The following is a 13,028-nucleotide window of genomic DNA, read 5'->3' on the forward strand; positions in this document are numbered from 1 at the left end:
ACACACATTCACATATACACAGAGGTTGATCTGTAATCCAGCCAAATCTCAGTCTATGCCCGCAGCATGTTGTTTGGACTGATAGATGCCCGTTGCTGTGACTACAACCCATCCAGTCTCTGCTTAACATTTGTCATTGATCGGAGCCAAGCCCCCATTGGCAGGACTAATTCATTTACGAACTTGTCATTCCACATCATTGATTAAGTTGTCCTTCATCCCAGCTTTAATTATATGCAAAGATAAAAGATTTTCTCATTATTGTGTTTAATCTAATGAAAGGCCTTGTGCTACAGCAGGGGCCGGTTCAGAGGTCCAGACTATTGACCTTGGAGGGCACAGCTAGCGGATGAATGTTTTTAATTAGACAGAGCAAACAGCTTTGGGAGGGACAGCCTGTTAGGCTAGAGGGTGGGACAAGTTGGCATGGAGCAGTTTAATATATCTCAGCAGGTCGCTGTCTCTCACCTATCACTGTTCAGCACACTGCAGCAAAAAATATCTGTTTTTAATTCAGCATTCAGTTTTTAAATCTTGATGCTGATCCAGTGATCTGTTTATTCTGCTAATCTTTAGAGTATAACACTTTTTTTCTGTAAAATCCTGTCGTAAATATTATCAGTGGAACTACGTCATTCCATTAGGATTAAATAATTGTTACACAGACATTTGAATATGAGACTAAATATCTTGTTAAGGTGAGTTAATATGGTGTTAAGGTGACACCTTTTTAATGAACCCTTTACTTTGACTACTAGGTTACATGAACGTGCATGTGTGTGTGGTGTTTGTATGTTGCTGCATTATGTACAGTAATAGAAAGACTACACTTAAGAAAATAGACACACAGTTCACTGTACACCTGCTATCTTGCATTCAGTGCAGCTGGTTTATATATATACATATATATATCAAAACTTACCAGAGACCTGAAAATGAATGGTTGTTTAATGAAGATTTTAGTTTTAGGCAAGGAAAGTGGACATATGGCTTTTAATCCATCCTTTAATACTCGGTTTGATTTTATCTTAACAAAAATACATACTAAATAAATAAATAAATGTTCATAAATGTTTTTATTACTGAATTTCAAGGTTTAAAATTGTTAATATAAGTGATTGGGGAAACTTTTTCTGCATGTGATTTTTTTGTGATGTGAGTTCCCTTTTTGAATGGGATGTAACAGTCACCTTGCAAAATACAGTATGCCATAAAATCACAAAATTAGATTTAAAAACATTTACAGTCATTTAGAACTCTCTGTATCTCTGTATTGATTCCAACGGGTAACTAAACCTGTGATGTTTGTTTTATTTGCAAGTCTATATTTAACATTCTTACAAAGTTTCACATAATCGAATGAAAAAGTTCTTAAGTAAACTAAATTTGATGGATGGAGACATTATTTTAAATCTTACTATTGTGTAAGTTCAGGGGTACGTATGCCACCAGTTACAGTATATTGTAGCAAGTTATTTTTAATGGCAGCCTGATATCAATTATTCCCAAATATGCATATTATCATTATTTCTGGGAGATGAAAAATTATAAAATGACCATTATGTAATAAAGTTATAATCTTATGTCCTATAGACATTTTGTGTCCACCTAAGTTATGTTGGAGGGAACAACTACTTTTATATATTAAACACCAGACGAATCATCCCACTGGTAATATCAGTGAGAGGTGTTCGAGAAGATGCAACAGACAGGCTACACCACTAAAGGGCAGTATTGCTTCATCCTTTTCCATTATGGAAACAATGTGCTGTCAATACTGTACTGTCTGCATAGGGTGCAGCTCACAGATATTGATTCATTTTTTCGTATATAGCAACTTGTTACACTTATATTAGTCTAACAATCTTGATAATCCAGAGCAAATAGAAACTGGTGAACATAAAACATATGAGCTTGTTTTTGAGTCATAAATCTGATACATTTGGCTCAATCATAAAAAGTTGTTATCCAGGCAGCTTTGATGCACAATCTATAAACTGTCATAATTTAGACATATTTGTCTTTAGCATCTATTCATATAAATTTAGGTTGCTTTTACTCTTTATTAGATTGCATGTAATCTCAAATTAAACAAATAAAAGGGGTTCATGTAAAGACCATCCATATCACTGTTGCCAAACCATCATCTTTATTGGCACTATCACTGGAGCAGGACATTATTATCAGCATACTCTCCTTCATCTGAAATATAATTCTTTTAGGGATGATAGTGCTCTCAGATTAACACCTGGAGCAAAATATAAAAAGAAAAGAGAATATATGACCCCAGCAAAATGTCTTTGTAATAATACATTTGGCTCATAATATGGTTGTGGTACCTTATACATTTTTTAAGAAATATACCAAAAATCATAACTTACAAGGCAGCACACAAAAACTGGCCACTTTAGCAAATACTTAAGAATGTCATCACCACAATTATCACCACACTGTCAAACAAACACAAAGACTTGGAGCAGCTGCCTCTTCACTTCATCCTTCTGTCTAAATCATGGACAATAACAGTTTTATACATTTATCAGTTCAAGCTTATGATGCTATGACATTTACTCTCATTGATGTGATGTCCAGAGAGCAAGATCGACTAGATTTTGGAAATCAAGTCAAGTTATTCCCCTAATAAAAGTAGAGGGCGACAGTGATGAAAATTGTAATCAGATCACAAATAAACCATTTATATGAACTACTCTCAGTCTCTGAGGGCTAGTTTTCTTCCCCTTAACAGAAATCCAAAGTGCAGTTCATTAGTAGTCAATGTATATTGTTTCATTGCAACTTTAAGAGATGATATTTCTTTCTGCCACAGTTCGCAGTATTAACAGGATTTGCAACCTGAAAATCAGAACAGCTTTGAATGGCTTGTACTAAATGTGGCCTTATTCTCGCTCCATCCATCACGAGTAGATCCACTCACTGTATGTCACAAACACTTATGATCACATGTTTACATCCATTATCCATCTGTTCACAGCTCACGCTCATTCAGCTCCATTCAGTATGTAACCATTAGTGGTCCATTTCAGCAGACTCATGATTCATTGTAAACATTCATTGTAAACACAAAGAATCCACCACCAGTTTCCACTAGGTGGCATTGTGCATTCACCAGGTCATCCTCCTGTTTCATTCATACATTGATTCAACTAGGCCTGTCTGCTTGAAGGTCTCAGCCACCTGTCTGGAGTGTTGCATCTTAGCTGACAGTGCCTCTAGAATGTCATTCTGGTCCACAGCGGTAGCTGTCCTGTAAATGAATGTCCCCATTGACTCCAGACCCAGCATTCCTAGATTTACCCCACAACCTGGAGGATAAAGAGGGGACAACATAAATCACAAACATCAAACATACATCAAATATGATCTATCTCATTAATGCACAACACATGTTTACGATCTGAAGTACTGTTCCTCATTTTGCAGACAAATACAAAGCTAAAGCCTTGAAGTCATAGTTATAAAACAGAACAAGCGAAATATAAACATTGAGCAGCATGGAGACAAAACCAGATAAGCGTCAGCTGAAAGGCCATTGAGTGCAGTAGTGAGTCACACACCCATCAACACACACATACTGCATGCATACAAAATTATTTATCCTTTCCTTGAATTTCTATTACTTTCCCATCTTGCTCTTTTTTATTCTGCCTAATTCATTCAAAGGCCTCTCTGTTCTGCTAACAGGGATCTTTGATGTTATGTCTCGCCTTCAGCAATACTTTGAGGACAGATGTATTATACATATTGGAATCTGGTACTGTGTTTTAGGGCAAATATACCCTCCTATTCTCAGCAATGCAAGAGCTGATGTTTTCAAAGCATGTGTACCTGTGTCGAAGTTAAGGACGCGTGCTGCCTCCCCCTCCACAGTGACTGCCACGTTGTCTCCCTCCATGTACGCAGCGCTGATGCGTCTGTGTGATAACTGAATCTCAAAGAGACGCCGGCTGCACTGCATGTGGTGGAGGGTCACGTCGTTGAGGCGAGGCTCTATGTCGGTCTTATAGGCATTAAAGGACTGATGGAAAATGTTCTTCATGATCTGGGCAGCAAAACAGAGACAGGTATAAATTATATTTAGCATTTTTAGCATCATTAAAGGTCCACTTCGAACATTTTTAACCCAATCTTATTGCAAATTGACTTGACTTATAAACACCATTACATTAACACAGGTATGAAGACTATGTTCACCACCTTACAGTATATCCTACTCTTGATCATGCTGCCACAAGGGAACTATAGCAAGAAGCGACTGACTGTGAGTCTTTAGTTTGAGTTTTTCTTGTAAACTTCTCGGGGGGTTTTCAGTTCTTTGCCAGATGTCTGTCTGTCTGTCTGTCTGTGGACAAAACTCACAAAACTTTACAGGTGTGTAGCTGAGATGAAAATGAAGGAGTACTAATTGGTCGGAACACAGGTGTGATCCCATCGCAAGATGGTGTGTAGTTTTACTATTCGTTGGCATTTAAGTGGCAAAACAATTAAACAAATAATGAAAGAAATAATGATCAATAATAATTGATAATGACAATAAGCATTAGTTGTAGCCCTAATTCAAACAAGGTCTTTTAATATAAAACATACAGTACTGTATTAAAAGACCAAGTCACACTTCTAAAGTAACAGGCTTTGTTGCATCCTTTCTTCAATCTGTATCAAAGAAACTGCACCTTCTCTGAAGTGACTCATAGAAAAACACTATCATTTTATGTTGATGCATGAACGCTGAAGAAGAAATATGTGTCCGCCCTTTGCTGTGTGCCTTCTCATCGATTCTACAGTAATTGCAGGTATTGAGTGACAAGCCTCGTTCTCGCTCTCTCTGCCTCTGTCACTCTTGCTCTCTGCTCAACTCTGCTCTACTTCGACCCATACTTGCACATCATCTGTTACCAAGTAACAGTGCATATGAATGGCCACCCACATAGCAACAAGCAATCCAAGGACAGTCTTGTTACATACCTGTGTGTACTACACTACATGCTGTGGCTACAGCAGGCTATGCATGATCAGAGCAGTGCTGGACATGAAAACATAAAGAGTTTAAATAAAACTGCCCAGTGATTGTGACTGCAGCCACAGCCTCTTGTTGAGCACAGGAAGAAAACAAATCCTGCCCTCCATTTATTCAGTGATGTGTAACAGCAGGGTACAGATGGCCTCTACACACATATACACACACACGCACACATACTGGTGAGGTCTACTCCCCCTCTTTCCCCATTTCTTCATCTCATGCTCTCTTTGGCTCAGACACACTCATACTTAAGTATGTCAACAGAATTAAACACACACATATACACTCACAGACGGGCACTAATGGACCCCCCACAATAGTGCAGTTAAAGGCCATTTGTTGAATGAAAGAGAGGAATAAGTAGGTAGGCAAGGCAACGTTATTATTATCTGTCTTTCCTTTGCATTAACATGGAAGTACAGCTACATATTGTTCACACCTAAAGTCTTTATCAACAGTAACCAGTAAACAAAGCTCTGAAAAAGCTTTTCATCAAAAGGGGAGAAGAGGCTCACAGAGGAGTTGGCAGTGTGCCTGAGGAAGCGAACCATCTTGGTGTCGGAGGCGGGGCAGACGAGGGCCATGTAGCGGTTTCTGAAGGTGCCATAGATCTTCAGGTGGAAGCCAGATTTGGTCGAAGGATTTCGATGCTCTCGGAGGGCCTCTACCCCGTAAGCAGACAGGTCAAAGAAGAGGCTGTGGGCACGGATCTCAGGAGTGGGTACCTGTAGTTAAGAGAGACAGGTAAAGAAATAAGAGACACTGGATCAAATCATTTCAGATATAATAAAATATAGTACTAGGAATGAGATTAGTGTCGTATTTGATATAATCATTTGGACAATATATTTGCTTATTAAGTCTAATTCTTAATAGACATGCGCCCTATGATACCTATACACCCATCCCTGTCTGTGGGGATGTTTTTATTTGAGTGGAGATTGAGAATGGCTTGGTTTTTATTCAGTGGTTCAATCTGGCAATGACTCCCTATTTTCCCTCAAGCCAGAACTGATAAATTTTCTTTTCAACGACATAAGCCAGCCGAGTGAAATCAAAGAGTTAGTGCAGCCAAGGGAGATAGCACGGGAACAGAGCGGCGACTGGGTGGGGATGCAAGGGACGGTAGGGCCGACCAGGTCATATCCTGGGAGGTAAATTCAATCATTACAGGAAACAGCCAGGGAGAAAAGAGCCAATAAAAGACAGCCACACAGCCGCTAAATAGAACGTGATATGAATGGTGGCATAAAATAGCAAGGGAGACTATGCTCATGTTCAGATATTAGTCAGTATTAACCTGGAAGCTTTTTACCTCAACCTGTTTATTTGTTTCACAAAATGAATTCATACTTTTGAGCAAATTGTCACTGCATATAATCATGAGAGCAACTTTTTGTCTACACAAGTTGAATTCTATGAACAATACAATTATCAACAATAGATAATGTCTGGTCATCTGTGCAGGATGAGGAAGACTGCTGCTGTAAATACCATTTGTCTCCACCTCAGTAGACCAGCAGGGACGTGATGTTTGTTTGTAAAGTCTGTCAGACTGTACTTCTTCCTGAATAAGGCTGCTCGGCTGTTTTTCATTTTTCATTTTCTGTCTTTTATAATCTGCACCTGACTATTACACAGACAAAGCAAGTGTTAATTAAATCAATTGTTGGCACATTTGAAGTGATTACTCTATGAAAGTGTTACATATTTATCTATTAAGTCTTTTGTGAGCCGTGGCTGAGTCATCATTCAAGGAACCATCTGCTTATATAACGTCAACTGACCTTTGGCGCACTATGTGAAAAACATTGCAGCTGATGTTCTGATATCTTGAATCATATTCACCTGGCAGGACACAGATTTTGGGGGGGGCATGATGAATCACAAGCTTTATCATCACCATCACCTGCCTCCATCACAACAACAGCTGCTCTTATCAAATTCGATAAGTAAATCAAAACAGGGCCAGTGTTGATGCTGACAAGATCCAACAGTCTGCCAAAATCTGGCTGTTTATATTAGAGTCAGATATTGTGTTTAGCTTCCATTGGCAGGTCCACATGACTGTTTGCTTAAATCAGCTTTATGAGGCCAAATAAAGTCGCCTTCACTGTAATATCCTGCAATATCCTGTTTCTACTGTTTTCAGTCTTTACACAAACAGAAAGCTGTTGGTTATTGCCTCAGTGCGTGCGCATGAGTGAATACATCCATTAGTGTATGTTCAGTATGCGTATACAGATTGTGTGTGTGTGTGTGTGTGTGTGTGTGTGTGTGTGTGTGTGTGTGTGTGTGTGTGTGTGTGTGTGTGTGTGTCCTGACCTGTCTCTGGTCTAGTCTCTCTATAGTTGCATTAGCTCCATAGGCATGGCAGGACTCCACAGTGTAGTCAGAGCTGATGCCCAGCACAGAGCAAGAGTCACCACACGACCCATCAGCCACCACGATCACACGTGGCCAGTTATTGTGTGGGATTCGCCGCAGGTATTCCTCTGTAAACTGAAACAATAAAAGATAAAAAAAAAAAAAACAATTATTGGATAATATGATTTAATTAACATTTCATAGTCTAACCCAACTCATACTCTAAAGAGGCACATTTCCTGTGTATTATATTTTTCGCTTCACTAAAATTGTGGCTGCAGGTATAAATTTAATGTAAATAATGGTTCACTTGCAAAAACATTCCAAATTCTAATAAAATATAGACCTACATTGTAATACATAATATGTTTTTATGTTTATATGTTATTATATATACTTTTTACTGCTAATGCTTATAAAGTTTCTATTAGTTACAACATTTACTTAACCAAATGCTATGATTTTATTCTTATAACACTGCCTATTAAATCTAAGAAACAGGTGGGTTGTATTGTAATAAACCCATACAAGCCATTAAAATGGACTCCAGAGGTTGAGCTTTTCTTGGCAGCAGTGCACCTCTCAGAGAGATTTATTATTATGCCTGTGTATGCATCGCTGCCCCTCAGTAAAACACCAGATACTAGCCTGTGCAGAAGAGGGGACAGAGCAGGACAAAGCAGGTTGGTGAAAGACTGACAGGCTGAAAGGGAGAATAAAAGGGCCTTACAGGAGCTTTAGTGACTCAGAGCCTAAGAGATCTATGTTTAATCCATTTAGACAGCAGAGAACAGGTAATTTAAAACACCCCTTTTGCATTTGCAGACTTCTGAAGCACTGACAGGTGAAGGGGGTAAAAAATAATAATTCATCAAACACAATGTCCTGTCTAATCAAGAGGAAATGGCAAACTTGGCAGTGACTCTAAACGAAACTGAAGTTTGTTGTGATCAAAGACCCTTTTGACCTTGTTTTCCGTCTTCCAAAGGTTGGTGAGTCACTGGATAGCAGCGAGGAGAACAGCTAACAGGAATGACATTGGAGATGAGGAGGACAGACGCTGCTGGCCAGAGCCAGGGAGGAGTACCAACACACAAGTGCACAACTAAGATAGAAATGTTTTCGACTGTCTGTAAAAGCAAAGTCACAACATCCACAGTGAGCAGTAATGAAGTCTTGTCTTTGGCTTCCAGCCATGACACAAATATTCACTGAACATTTAATTATTGTTTGCCCACGTTGAGCACTTCTCTCTGAAAAACCGGTCTGAGGATTTTGTGTTAGTAGGTTATTTCTTTGTGCTAAGCTGCGGTCTGGCTGGGAGTGTTTCCTCATGTTATTGTCCTCTGCTTGTTATGAAGCCCACAGTGAGGGCTGTACAAATATAAGTCAAGTTTTAATAAAACAGGGATTTGTGATTTTATCATGAAGCATCAATCACAGTTTGTCGTATATATGATGTTGTCTTATGTAATTGGGTGCCAGAGCACAGTAAAATGTAATTTTATATACAATCGGCTGGAGGATATCCTTAAAAAAATGCCATGTAGCAATCTGTAAATAAATCCTTTGGAATTAAATAGGATTACATTTCAAAATCCATCTCATTTTGATGGCATAACATGTTTGGATTGGAATTTGTTTACCATAATTCAGTCTTTTTCTTTCCACTGGCCTAAAAAGGACTCTCCTCAGGTTTGAGGTCAGCTTACATAACAGGTTCAACTGATGAGCTCGCTTTCGGTCTGACATTATACAGTGCTGTGTGAGGAGAACCTTTGGGAGGATTGTTGAATTGCAGTATGTCTGGTGTAAAAGTGACCACAGAAAGCCAAATGTAAGGAGGACTGCAGCTGCAGTATGAATTTCACAACTAATGATTAGTGAGAAAAGTATGTTCTGTAGCCTATGTATCAGTCTCTTTAAATGCCAGAAAGTGGGTGAGTTACAATATCAGACAGCTGCCTTGTTCCCTCTAGAGCCTGAGGAGGCTGGAGCTTCTGATTGGAGGAAACGACATCTCTGTCACCATCACTGCTGATAGGATCAGACCCCTGCTGAAGTGGAGGCACACACCAGCCTCTCCTCTGTGACCACTGCCACTTAGGGGGGATCAGGTTTTGACAGACTATGAAGGCACAGTCATTACACGATGATGTAGTGTGAGACTCTCTCTCCTTTTACAAAGTCACATTATTTCCAGTTCAGTGCTGTATTATTCATATATTTGATGAATACCAACCTGTTCATTTTTGAAGATTGGTGAAAATGATTGCGGTGCCACTGTACAGACCCTAATATGATTAAAACTGAAAGTTGAAATCAGTGAGGAGGCTTTACCTTAGTCCCCAACAGCACCTTGACGTCCACCTTCTGTTTCTTCTGCTCCAGGATGCTCAGCAGGTATTCCTGAAACACACCTATTCTGGTGAAGAAATGCTCGTTGTGCCAGCAGCCCTCCATGTTATCAAAGTCCACCCCGAGTCCCAGCAGAAACTTCACGCTGCGGGGATCCAGGGCGATCTGCTGGGGCCGGCAGAGCAGGGCAGTCCGGTACCTCTCATCCAGCACGGTCAGTTTCAGCACCTTACCGGAGCGGACAGCGACCAGCGCGGCCGTCAGCCCCACGGGTCCCGAACCCACGATGAGCACCGAGATCCTGGCCCGCCACTGTCTGATGCCATCCAGGCTCACTTTCACCACCACGTACACGACCACTGCCACCAAAGTGCTCAGAGCAGTGTCATAGGCTAAAGCACGATACCTCTCCTCCGCGTTTTCCCCGATGTCGCCAACTCCTGCATTTTGTGCCTGCAGCCCGTCCATACCTCAAGCGGCAATTACACCGAAATGTGTGCCAGGCGATGTGTTGCCAGCAGCTCTATTATCCTCCCTTGAATGAATCAGCCGAACGTCCCCTCACCATCTATGCATTCACTGAAAGAAAGAAGCAGGCTTTTGCAGCCATGTATACACAAAGCAGCTGCGACTTGCCACATGCGTCCTCTCCGCTCCCTCAGCTGCAAGTTTTAGTTGTTGCAGCACGCTGGACTCTCACTCTCTCTTTCTTTCTCTCTCTCTCTCTCTACCACCCCCCTCTCTCTCCCTCTCTCTCTCTCTTTCCTGGAGTGAGGTGTATGTCTAAGTGCAGTTTAATCAGCAGCCTACGCATAAAGGTTTAAATCTGTCATATTTCTGAAAGTGCCAGAACTTCATAAAGTCAATGGAAACTAAAGCCGTAGGCATGTGATCCCACCTTCCTAAAATCCAATAGATACAGAAAACTGCAGGGGCTGGACAATGTGCTTTGGTTTTACTCTGACAAAGTATTGATTTACTGTTGCTAAAACAAGAGAGGTCGATTCTCTCTCTGGCTATCTGTCTCTTTCTCTCTCAAAAAACACACACACACACACACACACACACACACACACACACACACACACACACACAGTAGCACAGTAAATTTACTGTATAATCCCAAAGGACTGATTACAAAGTGTTGAGGCATCTAGTTATCTTCCAACAATAATGTTCCCATAGGAATTGGAAGACAAATGCTTTAAAAAGCAGAAGCTGGCAAATCTGATGATGAGAGTCAACAGAGTCAGTCTGAAGTTGCTGGTGACAGATTAAGAAAAAAGCCAGAGGAGATGAGATGCTGGTAAATGTTTCTACAAAATCATATCAGTTTACAGGAAGCTTCACATCTCCTCTAATCTTCTCTGTACCCCTGTGAGCCATGCATTTTCATTTCATTTGACTATATCTCTTACAAGACCGTTCTAATGTTGTGTGTGGCTTTCATTTTGACTGTTGTTTCATTTCAATTTCCTTTCCCCTCCTGTCCTCTCTGAACTAAAGGAAGCAGTGGCTATGAACACACTTCACCATGGTGATGGCTCCTCAGAGGACAAGGCCAATTTATTTGAAAAGATGCATTTATGTGGTGCTGCTGCTGAAAATGGATTGTAATGGCACATTGAAAGTAGCAGAATAGAGATGATGAGGCAGTGGCATTGCTCTTTTCTGCACTGTGATGGACATGTGACCTATCCAGACCTCTCTTTTCCAGGGCGGTGTAGCTTCCCATCCCTCCACCCTTATTTTTTAATGCATCTTTGAATGCGCGACAACACTCTTCATTCATCACACTTTACTTGACTTGATACTACTGGCACTTTATTCTCTTTGTACGTGCTTCTTTTATTGTATCTTTTCTTATATTGTGTACACTGGCACTGAAGGAACATAACAAATCATGTACATTGCCCTGTGTACTGTGTATTGCATATGGAGAGGATGACAGGGGCGGCTCCAGAGGGGTGGCATCTGCCTGGCCACCCCAGTTTGGTGTCAAATGCTGTATCATTTAACACATTGATTTGGATTAATTTAAAAAGTAACGCGTTAAAAAACGCAGATTAATTATCTGTTCTGAGTCCAATGAAAAAAGACGTATTTGGAAAATATTTGGAAATAAAAATGTATTAATTGCTAATACAACCTTTAGATATTTCTATTCAATGCTTTAATAATGTATTGTTTTTTGAGTTCAAATATGTCTGTCTACATTTACCCTTGAATGACAATATATCCTACTTTGAACCTTGCTCCTTGAAACGAAATAAAGAAATAACAAATAAAGAAGCTGAATAAATGAATGCATATTCTGTGCCATATTCATCATCATAGTCATATAAATGTCCCAGAATTTTTCTCCTGTCTGCTGCCACCCTTTAATGACCCCAGTGAATCAAATTCATCGCAAGGTTTAGCATTTTAACTAATGCTCTGACCTTTAAGCCCCATTTGAGCCTCGCTAATAAAATGAACACTTTGAAGGTGCTGATGACATCAGTTTACCTAAGTGACTCCTAATATAAGCCAAAGCCTTCACAGGAGACTGACAGAGAAGTTCATATGGAATATTTTGTCTCATCATCTAGGACTATGACAGACAGGTTTGTATCCATAAATTCATTTAAATTGCCAGGGATCCAAAGAGAAAGTGGGGGACGAAAGACAAACACACACACATACAGACAGAAGGAGACATATTGGTGTGATACACCATGCCTCCACCGGTAATTGGTTTCCACCTCTGCAGGTGCCTGGCAACGATGATAATCTCCAGCCAGTCCAGATGAAAAGAGAAATGAAGCTCTAATTACAGTTAAGACCTGCAAGCTGGCAAGCAACCACAGACAACGCATTTCCTTGGAAATGAATGGATAGTGGTCACCTGGATATTCCATAATGGTGTGCTGATCATCACTTTATAGAACTAAACTGATCTGATGCTGAATTAGCTTGGTAAAGATAAAATGTTGTGACTGCATGCATGAAATAATTACCACAAATAATACTTCTACATAATTGTGGATAGATTGGTTCGTTAAATATATGTTAGCTGAATAGTATCTCACCTACCTCAAGTACTTCCTCACATAATGCACTACCATGAAAGAATACACTAGAAAACAATTAAGCTACGCCTTTGCTTTGATTTCAACATTGGCATGCTAATATATGCAGTTACACAGGGGCGATGGAGATAATCCTTCCACGAAGCCTGGGGATTTGAATGTGTTAATGACACTGAGTGGATCCCTCACACATC

At 40.1% G+C, this 13,028-nt stretch overlaps 1 protein-coding gene across 1 annotated transcript; it reads right to left on the reverse strand.

Annotated features, from left to right (window-relative positions):
* Window positions 1-2,126: 2,126 nt before the first annotated feature.
* si:dkey-234i14.6 (uncharacterized) lies at window positions 2,127-10,464 on the reverse strand. Its single transcript, XM_051382857.1, has 5 exons — window positions 9,746-10,464; window positions 7,364-7,540; window positions 5,554-5,763; window positions 3,847-4,060; window positions 2,127-3,323 (listed from the first exon to the last, which is right to left on the reverse strand). Exons 1-5 carry the CDS (start codon window positions 10,229-10,231, stop codon window positions 3,145-3,147), a joined length of 1,266 nt encoding a protein of 421 aa, XP_051238817.1. The 5' UTR covers window positions 10,232-10,464; the 3' UTR covers window positions 2,127-3,144.
* Between the last annotated feature and the right edge of the window lie 2,564 nt (window positions 10,465-13,028).

The sequence above is a fragment of the Dicentrarchus labrax genome, unplaced genomic scaffold (assembly GCF_905237075.1).
Source record: "Dicentrarchus labrax unplaced genomic scaffold, dlabrax2021, whole genome shotgun sequence".
Classification (NCBI taxonomy): domain Eukaryota; kingdom Metazoa; phylum Chordata; class Actinopteri; family Moronidae; genus Dicentrarchus; species Dicentrarchus labrax.